The 20047-nt window shown below is 36.3% G+C and overlaps 3 protein-coding genes across 3 annotated transcripts; 2 read left to right on the top strand and 1 right to left on the bottom strand.

The window, feature by feature from the left end:
• Positions 1 to 1257: 1257 nt before the first annotated feature.
• Positions 1258 to 3770, top strand: LOC129801903 (15-hydroxyprostaglandin dehydrogenase [NAD(+)]-like). Its single transcript, XM_055847338.1, has 2 exons — positions 1258 to 1275; positions 3033 to 3770. The coding sequence occupies exons 1-2, from the start codon at positions 1258 to 1260 to the stop codon at positions 3768 to 3770; spliced, it is 756 nt and encodes a 251-aa protein (XP_055703313.1).
• Positions 2741 to 19736, bottom strand: LOC129800997 (uncharacterized). Its single transcript, XM_055845747.1, has 8 exons — positions 19478 to 19736; positions 18249 to 19415; positions 15579 to 15724; positions 15290 to 15438; positions 13087 to 14114; positions 8140 to 8334; positions 6914 to 8077; positions 2741 to 3928 (listed from the first exon to the last, which is right to left on the bottom strand). Exons 1-8 carry the CDS (start codon positions 19664 to 19666, stop codon positions 3779 to 3781), a joined length of 4188 nt encoding a protein of 1395 aa, XP_055701722.1. The 5' UTR covers positions 19667 to 19736; the 3' UTR covers positions 2741 to 3778.
• On the top strand, positions 14466 to 15803 carry LOC129801901 (15-hydroxyprostaglandin dehydrogenase [NAD(+)]-like). The gene has a single exon (XM_055847337.1). The coding sequence runs from the start codon at positions 14811 to 14813 to the stop codon at positions 15564 to 15566; it is 756 nt and encodes a 251-aa protein (XP_055703312.1). The 5' UTR covers positions 14466 to 14810; the 3' UTR covers positions 15567 to 15803.
• Positions 19737 to 20047: the final 311 nt, after the last annotated feature.

Genomic DNA, 20047 nt, shown 5'->3' with positions numbered 1-20047 from the left:
CCTTTACCGCCAAATTTGATTGAACTGCCCTCTAATGCTATTTTAGCATAAATACATACATTGAGAAAAATTATGAAAATTAACTAAATCTAAATCTATTTAAATTAAAATAAATCAAGTGCAGTATTGAATCAGTAATTTTTTGCTGAGATTCATTACAATCTCAACTTCTATGGTCACAGGTGAAATACGACCTCGTCAGATCGGGCCCAAATTTTGGATTTACACGTTTTGACACTCATAGATCACGAATATCATATGCCCCAATATCGATTTTCGGGGACATCCCGTCCCGTCCGTCCGTCCGTCCGTAGTATAACCACTTCTAGGAGAGAGAACGGAAAGAGATATCGACAAGCGGTTATCAGCAAAGGTTAAATGTCGATGGGCGGCTAGAAGTAGGTGATGTCAGATCCAGCCCCCACACTCTACTTCCGTCATTTTGAATTTCCAAATTTTATTTTCTCAATAACTCACTCCCTATGGCACCGATCGATCTCAAATTTTAGTACGTTATAGGTGGGCCTAAGAGCTTTAGATCAATACCAAACTTAAGGTCCCCCGATCCCCCTGACCCGAGCTAGATGGGGTCAAAAATTCAATTTTCAAATGGTCATATCTCTGCTTCTAATTATCGGATTTGGAAAACTTTCGGTGCTTTGGAGAGCTCTCGTGGAGTACTACAACCTTTATGACACTCCAATTTCAAAAGATTTAATCGAAGATCTGATTAATCGAAAAAAACGATTTTCGATTAATCGATCTTGAATATTTTGAAAATTAGACAATGCTTTTTCTTTAAATTTTAGTATGTTGTAGCTGAGGTCGAGACCTTTCCAATGGTGGGTCGCACTCGACTCGTTGCACTACTCCCTCGATGTTTCTTGGCCCGAGCTATAATCAAAAATGTCTTGACCTGACTGCATTTGCGGTGTTTAAGGTGCGATTTCGATGAAATTTTAGTATAATTGCATCGGAGATCGAGATCTTTCCAACGATAGGTCATGGGTCCCATCCGTTTCTACACCACCCACTGTACCCGGATCCTTTCTATTCAAATGGACCGGACTCTATATCTATTGTTTTTTATTAACCGATTTCAATGAACTTATTTTCTTTCGTTGGCCTACCCCACTCGGACTATTTAAAATAGAAAATGACCAGTAATAAGCCCAGATAAGCTTAAGGTAGCTGAGATTCTTTACAGGTGACCTCGAAATGCCTGCAACTCGGGGTGCTTGCAACTTGCAACACGGAATGCTTGAAAATTCGATTGTGAGTTGAATTTTGGGGGTAAAGAATTGCGACGAGCCAATTTTATCCATTTCGGTGTCCGAGAACCGTTTGCTCGACGCGATTCTTTACCTCCAAAATTCAACTCACAATCGAATTTTCACGCATTCAGAGTTGCATGCACCATGAGTTGCACGCATTTCGAGGTCACCTGTAAAGAATCTCAGCTACCATAAGCTTATCTAGGCTTATCACTGGTCATTTTTTTCTTTTTGGAAAGGCTAGCTATTGAAATATTTTGCAATAAATCAGGGGTGAGATGATAACTTTCGATGGTATCAACTGTCGATTCTGAAAAATTTAAACGATAGCTGCACTTTTTGTAGCTCATATAGAAATCTATCAACAGTCGCATTTTTTAAGATTGTTAAAATAAATGGTCCAACTATTCGTAAAAATTCGAGATTCACTTAGTCTAATAGACAGATTTACCCGATTTATCGGTACTATCGATTTGCTAGTATCGAAAAGTTGTCATTCCACCCCAGATTCATTAAGGAGTTACGTGGGTCAAGAAAAATAAAAACAATTTCTTTTCAGATTAATAAAAAAAAAAATCAAGCTGTTAAGTATATAAAAGTACAATGTTTAAATTAAACTATATTTTCTAAAACTTTCATTTAAAAATTTTAGTAATTCAGCCAGTATCACCTGACTTTTGGAGTTTGTCTTTGCTAAAAACCTACTTTTCTGTGGACAAGGGTTTTCAGTATAGGTTCATCTGAAATCAAAAACACAAATGTATCTTTTTAGCTGATGAATTAAATTAGTATTTGAACAAAAAATTTTGTTTATATAAGACGAAATCGAGTGCAGAATTCACTGAGTGCAAATTTCAAAAAGCAAACTTCGTGTTTAAACTTCATTTTTAAAAAAATACTTCGTTCAAAGACTACTTTAACTCTTCAGCTGTCAGGAAATATTTGTTTTTGAATATATATCTTGAATATATATATTTGTTTCTTGAACAACTAAAAATTTCTTATTTTTCGGACATAGATATTTAGGGATAAAATGTTTGTTCGATTATTGAAACTACTTTTAGAAAAACTCAAAGATTGTAGAGTTAATATATTCACTTATAGAGGTGGGGGTCGCCGATGACCGGACATGGATATCTCTTAAATATCTAAAAAAAAATTTAAAGCACTAGGAAATCCACAAGAAGATTGAATGAAACATATCGCTCAAGATTGATTTAGGCTGCCTAGCATCCCTAGCATAGTCACCGAAAAACAGAATTCGATATCTCTAACCGTTTTGTTTCTATCCATAATTAAGTTCATATCTAAAACACACAAAAAGTCTGTTGCCAGTTTTTTTATTCATTTTTTTTAAATAAATACTTACAATTTTGTTTTTTTTTTTTATTGAGAAGAAAGGTCCACAACTCAAAATTCATAAATTACAATATTTGTTCTTCCGATGAGTATCAAATTAAAACCACTTTAAGTTTCAATATATATTTAATCTATTTTCAATCACCAGTATATAGCCCAATTTCAAACTATCATCAAATACAGATGACAAATAATAATCCACATTACTCTACTTTAGCTCGTTAATTTAGAGATAGCGACTGAAATTCACCTAAATTGCAAACCGCAACGGCATGATTGAGTTTCTGCGGCTTCAGTTTTAGAGGCTTGCTTAGCTGAAAACCTCTTCTCAAACACAGTATAAATTGCTCTGTAAAATAAACTAAAAGTTCTTGTTGTAAGATGGAAATCTTGGGAAAGAGTGTTCTCATCACGGGTGGAGCCAATGGCATTGGACAAGCCATTGCTGAGAATTTGCTGGCTTCCGGAATTGAAAAACTCGCTATTGTGGATATCCGGATGATTGAGAAGGATGTCTTGAGTTTGTGGAGATCAGAATATCCCAAGTATTCTATGGAATTCTTCCCAGTGGATGTCACAGACATGGATAGCTTCAGAAAAGCCTTTCATGAAGGAATCGAAAAGTTCAAAAAGTTTGATATAGTGATCAATAGTGCTGGTATCTTCGATGAATTTGACTTCGAGAAGATGTTTAAAGTAAATGTCTGTGGTGTTGTAAACTCCTGCCTACTGGCCATTGAACACATGCGCCAGGATAAAGGTGGATCTGGAGGATGTGTACTCAACATCTCTTCAATAGCCGCCCTAAAACCCGTCCTGGCTGCTCCTCTATACTCTGCCACAAAACAAGCAGTTCTCACAATCACCTCGAGCTTTTCCGAAGCCTTCTTCTTCTCTCGCTTCGGCATCTACTTCCACACTCTCTGCCCAGGAGCCACAAACACCCGACTCTTCACCGATTCCTTCGATGCTCGCTGTCTTTTTCCCGAATTTGCTCCCGAATATCATGCTGCAATGGCCAAATACCCCATCCAGGATGTTCAGGCTGTGGCCAAAGCTGCTCTTGAGATACTCAAAGATCACAAGAATGGCAGTGTATTCGTCATTGACGATGGGAAAATTGATTCAAGACAGTGATTTTTATTCTACTCATTCTTCTTCCGCATGGCTTCTTCCCACTCTTGCGGATGCTTCCGCTTTTGGTGGGAATACCTGTTGGCATTACTATTAAACATCTTATCGCAGAAATTGCAATTATACAGTTGTTGCTGGCCAGTATGGGATGCCATATGCTCCTGGAAGGCACATATCAATTTCACCAGATATTCCAAAAAATATTGCATTTGATTGAATTAATAAAATGATCAAAATAAATAGTTTTCTATGATTTTTAAACGTTAGAATGATTAAGTGAATAATTTATGAAAAACATCAGAAATTTTTATATGGATCCCATATTCCAATAATTTCAAGTTAAATTCACGAAGTAATGCAAATTAACAGAAAGATACACTACCGTTCAAAACATTAAATACACCCTTCTTGGTGTCTGATTTGGACCGGGAAAACGCTGTGACTGTGTTATCACACTTGCACATTAAAATTTTAATATGATTCACATTAATTGTCGCTGATGAGAGTCCAAATGTGTAATTTGTGTGTTTGAATCATTTTATATTCAAAATTTGATCTATTTGTTGATAAAAAGGTAGACTTGGCCCGCAAAATTTGATATAAATTGATTTATAGCATTAATGCGAAAAATTAATACGATTTTCTCTTTAATTTTTTAATGTGAAAAATATTTATGCTTTAGGTAAATTTAAACATATTTTTGCAGGCCAAGTCCACTTCTTTATCAATAAATAGAAAAACCCCAAATATTAAGTGATTCAAAGACACAAATAATATATTTGCACGCTCACAAGCGACAATTAATGTGAATCACATTAAAATTTTAATGTGCAAGTGTGATAACGCCGTAATATCCAGTTCTATTGACTGAAATAGTTTCATATTATAAACCTAAGAACAGTTTTAAACAAGATTTGAGAAAATACATGGGCTAAAATTTTATAATTTGAGGTTCATTAAAAAATGAGCTTTCTGGACAAAAATTAAAAAATAGCCCCACATTCTAAAACTGATCTAATCTTTTAATAATCATTTAATATAAGCTAAATACTATTAGTAAATATTATTAAGAGTTATAAAAACTGAAAATTATGCCGAGAGAAAATTTTTGATAGGACCCTGAGTTTCTCTTTCTTAACAAGGAAACCTCTACAAAGCTTTGAGGAATGCATGGGATCGTTATCCTCTTAATAAACAAACCCACGCCCAATAAGCCGAATGCATTGGCCACCCCAGTCAACCGATTGTAGCCTCATTGCAATTCTCTGAGATTTTCTCGACCAGACGGTTCGAGAGAAGGAGGGTTGTTCGAGGAGAACTGAATTTGATGATTTTATTCATGTTTTTTTAAATAAAATAATGAAGTAAAAGAAATGAAATTGCAACAATAATAAAAAGTAATTTGAAAAATAATAAATAAATATATGAAAAAGTAGAATTTGGGCTGGAAATTTCAATGTTCAAAGAAGAAACCCCTTTCAGAACAAATCACACCGGAAACCGACCACAATCCGTACCAAAAATATTCCCTCGGCATAATTTTCAGTTTTTCTGACTCTTAATAATATTTACTAATAGTATTTAGCTTATATTAAATGATTATTAAAAGATTAGGTCAGTTTTAGAATGTGGGGCTATTTTTTTCATTTTTGTCCAGAAAGCTAATTTTTGAATGAACCTCAAATTATAATTTTTTTAGCCCATGTATTTTCTCAATTTTTTTTAAAACTGTTCTTAGGTTTATATATGAAACTATTTCAGTCAATAGAACTGGATATTACAGCGTTTTCCCGGTCCAAACCAGGCGTATTTAAATTATTTTGTGGGATCTTTTGAGTGATTTTGGGATCGGTTGAAATCTGTTGAGAACAGTTAAACGGTAAACGATGCGGAAATGCTTTTGAAGTATACATACATATGATCTAATTGAACTCTATAATACACTAGACTAGAGAAATTTATGTCCATATTGAAGCAAATTCCCTACGCTTACGTAAGAAAAACTCTTCAATTATTAGCATAAATTTTTGTAGTATGTAGAAGCCATAAGTCACGAGTTCACTTTGCAAAGCCTGGGGCGTTTTTCTACCTGTTTTTTTTTGTCAAAACAAAGCATTTTGAAGTGAATCTCGTCAAATCTATAAAAATCCAATGATGAAAACAAAAATAAAAATATACGCAAAATACTTATGCCCAGAGCACAATAACTTTTATTTTGTAAACATGTTTTTGACATTGCAATGAGAGTGAGTGAGATCTAGATCTAGTCATCTTGCTCACTCCTATAGAAAATTTTGAAAACATGTTTACAAACAAAATTTAGTGTGCGTTGGGCATTATGCCCAACGCACAATAACTTTTGTTTAGTAAACATTGTTCTAATTTTTCTATGAGAGTGAGATACATATTTCATATGACACGAAATCATATGCGTGTGCTGGCAGCAAGAGGGGAAGGGAATTTCGAATAAAAAAAGTGAAACCATGTAGCACGAAAATTGCCACAGATTTGGCGTACTCTTCAATTCGGTGACGGGTGACTGAGTGTGAGAGGAGGGATACGCTTTTATACTAGACGAGCTATTTATTGGAACAAATTCATTACTAATATTGGGTATCTTTTTGTTCCTCCTAGAAGGTACAAATTTGTTCCAAAAATTTTCGGTGTCCGTAAACGAGCTACATTTTGGAACAAATTCGTTACTAATATTGGGTATCTTTTTGAGTCTCATAAAATGAACAAGATTATGCCAAAAATTATGGCGTCCGTGGATGAGCTAATTTTTGGAACAAATACGTGCCGAAATTTTTTACCGTGTAGTCATCTCGCTCATTCTCATGGGAAATTTTGAAAACATGTTTACAAACAAAAATTATTGTGCGCTTGGCATTATGAAAACGCTACGAATTTTGACCAAAAAATCAAAATGGAGCGTTTTGAAGCAATCGTGCCAAGATATTTCACTTGTAGTAAAATTTCACACAAGACTATAAGACTTTTTTTTAACGAATTTTGATGATCCTAATGATGTAACTATTCCACTCCAAATTTTCAAATAACGTGAAAATTAATTTTCTTAATGGAAAAATTACTGACAACTAATTATATTAAAGTTAACAATTCTATACAAATATTTGTATCATTACCTTTAGATTAATTGGCCTCTTGAATTCCCTGTCGCAGAGATTACACTTCAGTGGCTGAGTCGTATGAACATACTTCTTGTGCATGTACAGTGCTCTCTTGGTTGTTGTTGTCCTGCTGCAAATGTCGCACTGGAAAGCCTGATTGGGATTTTTATGCCTGAGCATGTGCCTCGTCAGTCCCTGTCGGTGCTTAAACTTCTTTCCGCAGTATTCACATTGCATTTTAGGTGGTTTCTGTTCCATATGATTAACCTGATGGGCCACAAAGGCTTCCTTGGTCTTGAAGATCCTCGCACAGAACTCACAGACTTTCGTCTGGCACCTCTCATGGACAAGTTTGATATGGGAACGCATTACTGGGCCAGTGGAGAAGCCCTTATTGCACTGAGGGCAGACGTGCTCACGTTCCTCCGGTGGGACATGCGCCTTCTGATGGGCCGTAAGTCGATAGAGTTTTGTGTAACTTTTAGGACACTGATCACACTTAAATTGTCGCTGATCTGGCGGAATATGGATACTTAGATGCTTCTTAAGAAGACTACGGAACTTGAAAGTCCTCCCACATTCCTGACACTGGAAACTCTTGGGATCTACGTGAAAGGTAACGTGCGCAACAAGACGCTGGCGCCTCTCAAATCTCGTATTGCAGCACGTGACGTAGCCCACTTGACTGTGAGCATCGCAGTAATGCTGCTTGAGATCCTCGAAGACTGTGAAAGAAGCTGTGCACAGTTCACAATTTAAATTGACGAATTTGGCAATGATCTCATCCAGAACTTCTTTCTTGTTGGAATTGCCTTTGGTAATCCTTTTCCTTCTGGCCAACTTTTTAGTTGAAGATTTTCGACTCTTCAATGGAATATTCTTTGCACTTCCTGGTTCATCATCATACGCTCCAGTATCTTCTGGAGATTCTGTCGAACTCGCACATTCCTGTTTTATTTCCACCGCATCTTCTTTAATTGTATCCACTATTTCTATTTCACTGATTAAGAATTTCTTATCTTCATCTGCGAAATCTTCTGTCTGGGCTTCTATATGACCATAAATTCCCATGAGAGTCTCTTCCGAGGACTTGACAGTGCAGTAAAATCCATGGAATTCATTCAACTTCTCACAGCATGACATACACACGCTCTGGGGCCACCGATCATCCCTCAGCACCTACACGTTATACTAGACATCACCCTGGATCCCAGAAAACAAGTAAACGTCCAGAAACTCACCTGGGAATTGAACAGGAGACGAATTGTGTTGCTAATGTTCATCTCTTCGCCAATGGCACTAAAGATTTCTAGCCTATCAGCAGTTGATATGAGACACAATCGACACAGATCATTCACTTTACACTCCGCGGATAAACTAAAAGCATTCCCTGTTGCATTTTGTGTGAAAATAGCAGGATTTTGAGCCATTTTTAACTATTTTTAAAACAGGAAAAATGTTTGTTTTGGTTTTGGATTATACATTGAATGACAGTACGATTCTAGCGCCAGTGGGAATATATGAAAAGAAAATTCTTAAAATCCCGCCGGGTTTTTTTTAGGTTAGATTTAACCAATTCTGTTAAAGGTAAATTAATATTAATTAATAAAATTGTCCATTTAAAATTCTTTATAAATCACCATAAATTTATCTTGAAGTTAAAGATTGTTACAGAAGACAATACTCAAAATATCATTAATTAGGTGTCGAAGAACGAAATTTTCGGTTAAATTGCCGCCAAAACATATCCAAAAATGAACGAAATCGTCAGAGCCAATTTTTGCAAAGTCAAAAAAAAAACTTGTTTTCGGTAGTGATGAAGTAATGGGGGGTTATTTCAATAAGTTTGTTCAATAGAAAATGTAGACTTGGGGGGGTCACCGAAAACCGGAAGTCAATATCTCTTACCGTTTGGCAGCCAGGATGAAGAGAAGTTGAAAAAAAACACGATTGTTAAAACTGCTCTCTCTTGGAGTTCGAGAAGTTAAAAATACTAAATTTACAATTTATTTTGTTCTTTGTAAATCGAAAGCACTGTGGTTAGTACTGATTTCATTTATTCAGTAACCCAGCCCTCCCCAAAATACATATTATGCACTTTTTTTCATATCGTGCCGTACAATTTAATTTGAACAATTTAGAAAAAAAAGAAACAATAATTATGAAATATAGTAACAATAAATATTTACAATTTATAATTCATTAATGTAATTTAATTCATTAAAAAAATTAGCTACTTTAAGTGTATCCACCATCGAAAAATTAAGGAGATCTTTTGGACTTTTACTTCCAAAATGCTTTAGTCTTAAAGAGTTTAAATCCTCGCAGTATAAAAGGATATGTGGAATTGTGAGAAGATTAGAGCAATTGGGACAAATGGGTTGAGGTTCACGGGTCATTTTATAGGATTGAGTCAGTCGTGTATGACCGATTCTAAGGCGGCTAATAAGAGTGCATTCTCGGCGGGATAGAGATGGATCCAAAATAGGTTTTTTTGGTGTACTTGAAATTTCTTTGATAAAGCCAGCCACCTCATTATGGAACCATTCATTTTCTAATTTCATATAAAAAATTTTATTTAGTTTAAGTGCACTTCGTATTGAAATTGTAGGAGAGGGAATATTATAGGACAGGGCTGCAGTCTTGGCTTCTGTGTCTGCCTTTTCATTGCCTTCGATAGACCTATGACCAGGAACCCATAAAATGGTAACAATTCCAAGTTCAATTAGAAGGGAACGAATTTGTTTGATCACAGGATTTCTATTACCTAAATTTTGAATTGCTTGAACCACACTTAACCCATCGGTCGCTATGACCCAACTTTCATGAAAATCTTCGCCATTTTTTATATATAGGAGGGAACTTAGGATTGCTTTCGCTTCTAATTCAAAAGAAGATGTTGGAACAGAACATCTTTCATTCAGAATTGATCCGTGTAATGATGTTATGGCATATCCCGCATTATCTCCTTGTAGTGAACCATCACAGAAAATTACGAAGCTATTTGGATTAATTCTATTTATACATAAATCAACTTGATGATTAAGATCAGTACTTGTCATAGTTTTAAATGGGCATTTAGTAATGGAGGTATTAAGAAAATTTATATTGAGAAGCCAGGGAGCTAAATATTCTAGGAAATCTTGTTCCACTGTAAGACCATTTAGAATTTCTCTGATTGCTTGTCCTCCTATTGAAAAGAAGCTTTTTATATCTTTACGCGATGAGGAAGACATTAGATCAAAATGACCTGGAGTATCAGGTCTTGATAAAAGTCGGATAGCTGATCTACTAATTTGTGATTTAAATCTTTGAGGGAGGGGAGATACACCAGCCTCAGCCAATAAACTGTTCACAGGTGATGTCCGGAACGCCCCAGTACTTAGTCTATAGCCTGCGTTATATACAGGATTTAAGCTGTTTAATCTGGTTTTAGAAGAGGCAGGATAATAAATTTCACAACAGGCGAAAAATACTGTTAATAGCTATGAGGAATAAAGTTACTGAAAGCACCCCGCCCTGAGGTACCCCATTGTCCAGAGTTACTTCATTAGAAAAGAAGTCATTGATTTTAACTCGAACGTTTCGAGGATCTAAGTAAAACTCTATGAAAGACAGTAAATTTCCGTCAATTCCCCATTCTTTGATTTGCTTAACAACTGTACCCTTCCAAACACGATCGTAAGCCTTCTCGAGATCAAAAAATATTGCAGTAGTATGAGACTTGCTTTCGAATGAGTGGAAAATGTCTCCAGTTAGTTTAGCTAATGAGTTACAAGTAGATCGTCTAGAGCGAAAACCGACTTGATTTTCATCAAGCAAGTGATTATGTTCAAGGAACCAAATCAACCTAAAATTGACCATTCTTTCAAAAACTTTCAAGTCGCAAACACTAAGGGTGATAGGACGATAGTCTAATGGACTACTGCAAGGCTTTGGTATAGAGATAATATGAGCAGAATGCCATGAGGTAGGGTAGTAAGATTGAGTCCACATTTTGTTGTATAAATTTAGTAGGGTAGACCTATTAGAGAAGGAGAGATGTTTCAACATCCCATATGTTATTCTATTTGGCCCATGTGATTTTCCGGAACTTTTATGTAATGCTAGAGAAAGTTCGTCAGCTGTAAAATCATAGTTAAGTTCAGGACATCTTAAAGTAGCGTCAGCAATAGACTGAACGGAATTGTCTATTCTACTCTTAGCAAGAATTTCAGGTGGACTCAATGCGGCATTTGAAGAAGGATGAGTAAATTTCTTAATGAGGATATTTGGTATCTCAGTGGGATCGCTAGAGCTTCCCCAAGGACAATCAATCCGACGTATCGCATATGAAGAAAAACCACGAATCGCTTTTATTTTGTCCCACATTACTTTGGGAGGAGTATGGAGATTTATACTATTGGAAAACTGTTCCCATGAATCTTTTTTAGCTTTGCGGATACGTTCTTTCACTGTGGAAAGAAGGGACATATATGCCATCATATTTTCGTCTGACGGATGTCTCTTAAATTTATGAAGAGCTTTTTTTCTTTCGCGTATAAGATATCCAATTTCAGGGTCCCACCACGGAACTCTCCTTTTATTGCTCAGTTTTGGAGTTGAAGTTGGAATAGATTGTTCCGCTGCTAAAATAATGTCATTGCAAAAATTCTTGTAATCTTCTTCGACGGAAGATTCAGAATGAATAACTTTTAGATTTGCTTCTTCATAAAATTTACTCCAATTGGCTTCAGATTCAATCCATTTTTTAGGTTTGGGATAAAATGTAGAGGGAGAATTTAGATCAGTAATATAAATTGGGTAGTGGTCACTTCCATGTAGATCATTATCCACCTCCCATAGGAATCTAGCTCCCAACGAAATGTCAGTGAACGTAAGATCGACTGTATTAAAGGTACCGTGTGCCACCGAGAGATTAGTATGATTTCCATCATTAAGAAAAAGTAAATTTTCAGACATATGACCCCTATTATCATTCCTTGACCTACCCCAAATAGCATTACTAGCATTAAAATCGCCCATTAGAATAAAAGGCTGTGGAATTTGGTTAATAAGGTCTAAGAATTGTCGCTGTGGGATAAAGATCGATGGTTTAAGATAAATAGAAACTATAGTTATAGGAAAGTGCCAGCGAAGTTTAATGGCAATAGCTTCCAATTCAGTATTAAGTGGAATTAAATCAAATTCCCATCCATTTTGGACGAGAATAGATACTCCTCCACTCATTCTGGGATTGTCAGAAATATTTTCATGAACCGCATTATACCCTTTTATGCTAGGTTTGCTTGAGTCTTGAGGGTTTACTTTTAAGTGGGTTTCTTGTAAACAAATGGCAATTGGGTTTTTATCACAGGCAATTAATTCTATTTCGGATTTTCTAGGCCAAAAGCCATGACAGTTCCATTGCATAAATGAAATTGGTGGATTAGAGACTTGTTGAGACTGAGAAGTATTATTGGAAGAATCAGAGATGTAATAGGAAATAGGAATATTTTGTACTGCGTGCATTTGAGACATTATCATAATGATTAATAAAAACAAAATTTCGCCAAAGATGTTCAGGGGCTACGCCCACCCAAGGATCCATCAAGCAGGGGCAAAGCAAGACCAGAAGGAACGCATACATACTAGAACGCATGCATGCATATCCCAATGCACACCCTCCACCCCCACAAAGAACCAGGGACAGACATAGCCCCAAATCATCCCGGCGATCAGTCAGCTCAGGAGTTACCTCCTGAGGCAGAAGAAAATTGATCATTTTCATCATTATCTTCAGGATCAGACATTGGAATATCTGGAGTTAGTGATATTTCTTCTTCTGAACTGATAAGTTCCATAATATCAGGTGGCTTAGGGTCAGGATGGAGGGTGGAGGGAGAGGGGGAGGGAAGAGGGACGGATAGGTTGGATTGGGATGGGGAGGAGTGATAGGAATCGAATCCTTTGAACTGATTGTAATCATCAGAGGAGATTTTTTGGTTTGTTAATGAATAATTTAATTGTGAATTGCTTAGTAGATTTGTGGATGAGTGGTGTAATTGTTCTGAATTGTTTTGTTGCACAGGTGAAGGGATATTTTCTGTTTGAGAGATTGTAATGGCTTTCTCTGCGAGGGAGGCATTCATTTTTTCCTCCGAAACTTGCCTTTTGAATTCTTTTCGTGTGACTTTAGGTTTAAATACCTTATTTTTCGGTGTTGAGATACGCTTAGCAATTTTTTGCTGGACAATTGGAGATTGAGAATTTACGTTAGAATTTTGAGTTTTAAGAATATTAGAATATGATTTTCCTGACTGATTAATTGGGGAGGTGGGTTTCAGATGTGCTGCAGGTTTGATGAACTTTCGATTCTTTAGCTCCTCTCTGGCGAGTTTATACGGGATCCTCATAGTAACGCGGATGGCGTTGATTTCCTTTTCTTCGATGTATTTCGGACAAAGTCTGCTGGAACTTGGATGTTCTCCCAAGCAATTGATGCACTTGGCTGGTCCAGGACAGGGTTCCTCATTACCGTGGAAGGGTTTCGCACAATATCCACAGGTGTGCACGTTCTTTTTAGAATCACACCTTTTTTTTGTGTGACCCAGCCGCTGACAGATAACACATCGGAAAGGTGATGGAATATACAATTCCGTTTTGATGACGAGGCATCCTACATTTATTTCAGCAGGGCAAATTGGAGAATCAAAAGTGAGGATATGTGTGGCAGTATCTATCCAAGTGTTATTTTCTCGTCGTTTCAGTCTTTGCACATGAACCACATTTTGGTCACTTAATCCCTGACGAATTGTTTCCATATCAAGTTGCATTATCTCTCGGCAACGGATAATGGCTTGAGATTGATTTAGAGCACCGTTCTCAGAAATTGTAACGGGCTTTTTATTGGCGCCAAAACTGGTCAGTTTTTTTAGGGACTCAATTTGCCGGGTAGATGAAGTTTGAAGCAGCAAATCGCCACTGTTGAGCCTCGTGATGGTCTTGAATTTTTCAGAAGATATCAGCTTCAATCCACTGTGCACTTCAAATATGTTCAATTTTCTTATTTCTTCACCACCAATAACGAAATATTTCTCGTTATCGGATGGATGGGTGAAAAATGCAACTTTAAGAGCTTTATAATTCTTGTTCTGCGTCTGTTCCAGAGTGGGCATTTCACCTCTGTGGGTCACGTTGTAGAGATTAAATTCATCAGGGGGGCCCACAGGGCCCCCTGATGTAGCACTCATTGTGATTAACTTCTTAAAGTGAACTTTTTAACTTAACTTTCAAACAAAAAGAGGAAAGAACAAGAGAAAGTATTTAAAATACTCTATTGAAAAAAATTCCTCTCAAAAAGATTCACCAAAAAGCGCTCTGTGTAAATCCGTCTAGCTTCTACGAGATCTGACACAGTACTGTGGTTAGTACTGAAATTCAGAAATTATTTTATCTGTTCTTTCCAGTGACTTCTCTAAAGGCCTCTACACATTGGGAAAAATTTTCGTCAAAAAATCATTTTTGACAAAATTTTGATATATCTACCAGCAGCAGTGTGCAGACAATTTCCGTCAAATGACCAATTGATGACTAAAATTATACTCCCAAGGGCCTCAATAAAGAACCATATTAAAAATGATGGAACGTAATCAAATTAAAACCACTTTATGTTTCAATATTTAATCTATTTTCAATCACCAGTATAGCCCAATTTCAAACTATCATCAAATACAGATGACAAATAATATTCCACATTACTCTACTAGCTCGTTAATTTAGAGATAGCGACTGAAATTCACCTAAATTGCAAACCGCAACGGCATGATTGAGTTTCTGCGGCTTCAGTTTTAGAGGCTTGCTTAGCTGAAAACCTCTTCTCAAACACACTATAAATTGCTCTGTAAAATAAACTAAAAGTTCTTGTTGTAAGATGGAGATCTTGGGAAAGAGTGTTCTCATCACGGGTGGAGCCAATGGCATTGGACAGGCCATTGCTGAAAATTTGCTGGCTTCAGGAATTGAAAAACTTGCTATTGTGGACATCCGGATGATTGAGAAGGATGTCTTGAGTTTGTGGAGAACAGAATATCCCAAGTGTTCTATGGAATTCTTCCCAGTGGATGTCACAGACATGGATAGCTTCAGAAAAGCCTTTCATGAAGGAATCGAAAAGTTCAAAAAGTTTGATATAGTGATCAATAGTGCTGGAATCTTCGATGAATTTGACTTCGAGAAGATGTTTAAAGTAAATGTCTGTGGTGTTGTAAACTCCTGCCTACTGGCCATTGAACCCATGCGCCAGGATAAAGGTGGATCTGGAGGATGTGTACTCAACATCTCTTCAATAGCCGCCCTAAATCCCGTCCTGGCTGCTCCTCTATACTCTGCCACAAAACAAGCAGTTCTCACAATCACCTCGAGCTTTTCCGAAGCCTTCTTCTTCTCTCGCTTCGGCATCTACTTCCACACTCTCTGCCCAGGAGCCACAAACACCCGACTCTTCACCGATTCCTTCGATGCTCGCTGTCTTTTTCCCGAATTTGCTCCCGAATATCATGCTGCAATGGCCAAATACCCCATCCAGGATGTTCAGGCTGTGGCCATAGCTGCCCTAGAGATACTCAAAGATCACAGGAATGGCAGTGTATTCGTCATTGACGATGGGAAAATTGATTCAAGACAGTGATTTTTATTCTACTCATTCTTCTTCCGCATGGCTTCTTCCCACTCTTGCGGATGCTTCCGCTTTTGATGGGAATACCTGTTGGCATTACTATTAAACATCTTGTCGCAGAAATTGCAATTATACAGTTGTTGCTGGCCAGTATGGGATGCCATATGCTCCTGGAAGGCATATACCAATTTCACCAGATATTCCAAAAAATATTGCATTTGATTGAATTAATAAAATAATGAAAATAAATAGTTTTCTTTGATTTTTTAACGTTCACTGAGAGAAATCCGAAAATGTTAAAATAACATTCCGAAAATGTTAATTTTACCCTGCATTATTGATTCGAAATCGGTGTAAATATAACCCTTTTTAGGTGTATTAGGGGTTAAAGTTATCCTTTTTCATGTTAATTTTACCCTTAAAAAGGTGTAAAATTAACCTTAAAAAATGTTGATATATTTTTACACCTAAAGTGTTAAAATTATTAGGAAAAAAGTTAATCGAACCCTCGTTTCTTCACAGTGTTGGAATGGTTTAGTTTTAGTGAATATATTATTATTATTATTATTAAATTTTTAAGGCTTTGTTAATATTGCCTTTGGTTTTGTGTGCTCGCTGAATTCAGTGTGTTTCCTTTATTGTTTTTGTGCATGCAAATTTTTGTTTATTTTTGTTTGTATTTTTATTTGTATTTTTGTGAATATAAATTTACGAAAATTCTCCGGAATTCTTATATGGAGCCCATGCAATAATTTGAAGTTAAATTCGCGAAGTAATGCGAACTGACAGAAAGATGCGGGTAAAATATAGGTCAGGATGTCTTCTATAATTTTGCAAAGAAATTAATTATATCGAATACTCAAGACCCGAGATAATTGAGGATAGGGGAAACCGGGACAGAATTAGCCAGCAAAGGAAATTTTTGATTGCGTATAATTTGTAAAAAAAACGTTAGTATCTGGTTAATTAATTATCCTAATACTGTAAAGTTTCTACAAAATCACGATCATCAAAATTGGATAAAAAAGGGGTGGAAAAACGTCCCAGGCTTTGTGAAGTGTTCGAGCTCGTGAACCTCAAAAATACTTTCGCATCATTTGCTGTTTACCGGTTCTCAACTGATTTAACCCTTTAAGGACGATTGGGTCACTGGTGACCTAAAAATGAAATCTTTCCTGCGGTCATCTAAAGTTGTGTTTTGCACTATAAAGTCAGAAAAATTAGTTTTATGACCCCCAATTTTTGACCCTCTCGTCTTTAAAGGGTTAAACTGATTCATAAATCACTCAAAATAGTTTTAAGAGTAATAATTGATAATCAGGCGAAAATTAATTTATCGGTTCAAAACTGGTCAATTACCGATTTAAACCGATTTATATATCACTCAAAACATTGCCCAAAATACGCCTCAGAAGGAGCAATATCATTGAATTTCGAATAACTCTTCGTATTTTTAGAAATTTGATGGTAAAACTCAAGAAAGAAATGTTCCTCCAAAAGATGCATTCGATTTTCCACTAGAAAAATACTCTTCCTTCGCATTTTTGGAAATTTTTTCACCAAACTTCATTCATTTATTTATTATATCCCGGAATTTCCACAAATATATTTCTCCCTGTTTTAGGCAGTTAAAATACGAATTTTCATTAAAACAATCGAAGAGTACGATAATTGGGAATAGGGTGGTGTCACCACTTTTTGCCAGTGACCCACTTCTCGCCACCTATAGTTAAATCGAAGAAAAATCATATAATACGAGTAATAAAAAGGATATCAGGAAGAAAAAGCAACGCTTAATATATTTTTTAATAATATTGTCCAAAATAATTTAGTTTGGGCCTTTTCAAGTAGGTGGCGAGAAGTGGTTATTTTTGAATTTTTAATAATAATATATTTTTTAAGTAATCCACCGTTACATTGAGGGGATATTAGTTTGATATATCTATAGACAACATATCTAAGTAACTTTGTGTCAAATTTAAGCTACTTTATAATAAGGATTTAAAAATTATAATTAAATTAATTTCAGTTTTTCCTAAAAGTGGCGATAAGAGGTTACTCCATCCAAAGTGACAAACTGTCAAAATTTTTTAAAGTAAAATAAACCCAAATTTAGGTATTTTTCTTCAAAATTTCCTTCAAAAATTGTAATTTTATTTCAAATACTTTTTAAATAATTTTTGATGGAATCAGATCGAGTGTGTAGACACCTTAAAAATGATACAATTTGACGAAATAACAACATCAAAATCTATAAAAACGCTCCGAATTTTAAGTTTTTACTGCTCGAAGTCCACAAAGAAAGAAGTATATAAAACTTTTTAACCAATTTTGACGACCCTAATGACCGTAATAAAGCAACTTTACTCGAAATTTTCCGAATAAATATGTTTTTAAAGTTAACAATTCTATATGTACACTGAGAAAAAAAAGGCTGCGATTAACTTTTTTCTCTCATAACTTTAACACTTTTCAGGTGTAAAAATACACCTACATTTTTTAGAGTTAATTTTTTACTCCTTTTTAAGGGTAAAATTAACATGAAAAAGGGTAACTTTAACCCCCAATACACCTAAAAAGGGTAATATTTACACCGATTTCGGATCAATACTGCAGAGTGAAATTAACATTTCCGGAATGTTATTTTAACTTTTTCGGATTTCTCTCACAATCAGTGTATGTTTGTACCATTACCTTTAGATTAATTGGCCTCTTGAATTCCCTGTCGCAGAGATTACACTTCAGTGGCTGAGTCGTATGAACATACTTCTTGTGCATGTACAGTGCTCTCTTGGTTGTTGTTGTCCTGCTGCAAATGTCGCACTGGAAAGCCTGATTGGGATTTTTGTGCCTAAGCATGTGCCTGAGGAGTCCAGGTCGCTGCTTGAACTTCTTTCCGCAATACTCACATTGCACTTTGGGAGGTTTCTGTTCCATGTGATTAATCTGATGGGCCACAAAGGCTTCCTTGGTCTTGAAGATCCTCGCACAGAACTCACAGACTTTCGTCTGGCATCTCTCATGGACAATTTTGATATGGGAACGCATTACTGAGCCAGTGGAAAAGGCCTTATTGCACTGAGGGCAGATGTGCTCACGTTCCTCCGGAGGGACATGCACCTTCTGATGGGCCGTAAGCCGACAGAGTTTTGTGTAACTTTTAGGACACTGATCACACTTAAATTGTCGCTGATCTGGCGGAATATGAATACTTAGATGTTCCTGAAGGTGATTACGAAACTTAAAAGCCTTCCCACATTCCTGACACTCAAAACTCTTGGGATCTACGTGAAAGTGAACATGCTCAACAAGACGCTGGCGCCTCTCAAATCTCGTATTGCAGCATCTGACGTAGCCCACTTGACTGTGAGCATCGCAGTAATGCTGCTTGAGATCCTCGAAGACTGTGAAAGAAGCTGTGCACAGTTCACAATTTAAATTGACGAACTTGGCAATGATCTCATCGAGAACTTCTTTCTTGGTTGAATTGCCCCTTGTAATCTTTTTCTTCCTTGGCACCTTCTTATCTGGAGATTTTCGACTCTTCAAGGGAGTATCTTCTTCACTTTCTGGTTCATCATCATACGCTCCAGTATCTTCTGGAGATTCTGTTTCAGATTCCTGTTTTACTTCTACCGCGCCTTCACCAATTTTTTCCACTGTTTCTACTTCATTGATGAAGAATTTCTCATCTTCACCTGCGAAATCTTCTGTCTGGGTGGTCTGGACTTCTATATGACCACAAATTCCCATGAGAGTCTCTTCCGAGGACTTGACAGTGCAGTAAAATCCATGGAATTCATTCAACTTCTCACAGCATGACATACAAACGCTCTGGGGCCACCGATCATCCCTCAGCACCTACACGATATGCTAGACATCAGCCTGGATCCCAGAAAACAAGGAAACGTCCAGACACTCACCTGGGAATTGAACAGGAGACGAATTGTGTTGCTAATGTTCATCTCTTCGCCAATGGCACTAAAGATTTCTAGCCTATCAGCAGTTGATATGAGGCACAATCGACACAGATCATTCACTTTACACTCCGCGGATAAACTAAAAGCATTCCCTGTTGCATTTTGTGTGAAAATAGCAGGATTTTGAGACATTTTTAACTATTTTTAAAACAGGAAAAATGTTTGTTTTGGTTTTGGATTCACATATTTTGTATTGCATGACAGTAACGATTCTAGCGCCAGTGGGAATATATGAAAGCAAATTTTGAAGATTCCGGGAGAGGACAGCCATAAGAAGAGATATTTGAGGTTAGATTTAATAACGGAGCAATTTTATTAGAAGCCATTACAAATAAACGCATAAAATTCAGTCAAATTTGCTTATTAAAGAAAAATATCTGTGTTGCATAATTGTATTAAATAAAATATATATATAGAAAAATTTTACAAAACTTGCACTTACCAGTTTGCAAATGAATTACTGATTTTTAATATTTTTCCGGAAAAATTGATTTCTTATATACAGAAAAAGTC

This window comes from Phlebotomus papatasi, chromosome 2, assembly GCF_024763615.1.
Source record: "Phlebotomus papatasi isolate M1 chromosome 2, Ppap_2.1, whole genome shotgun sequence".
In the NCBI taxonomy this organism is placed as follows: domain Eukaryota; kingdom Metazoa; phylum Arthropoda; class Insecta; order Diptera; family Psychodidae; genus Phlebotomus; species Phlebotomus papatasi.
The sequence above is the reverse complement of the archived record's forward strand: the minus strand, read 5'-3'. Positions and strand labels throughout refer to the sequence as shown.

Coding starts and splice junctions, on each gene's coding strand:
- LOC129801901 (XM_055847337.1), top strand. CDS start 14,811: ATGGAGATCTTGGGAAAGAGTGTTCTCATCACGGGTGGAGCCAATGGC.
- LOC129800997 (XM_055845747.1), bottom strand. CDS start 19,666: ATGTCTCAAAATCCTGCTATTTTCACACAAAATGCAACAGGGAATGCT. Junction 19,416..19,477: donor GTCTCCTGTTCAATTCCCAG/GTGAGTGTCTGG, acceptor CATATCGTGTAG/GTGCTGAGGGATGATCGGTG. Junction 8,335..13,086: donor TCTCAACACCGAAAAATAAG/GTATTTAAACCT, acceptor TTTTAAAAATAG/TTAAAAATGGCTCAAAATCC.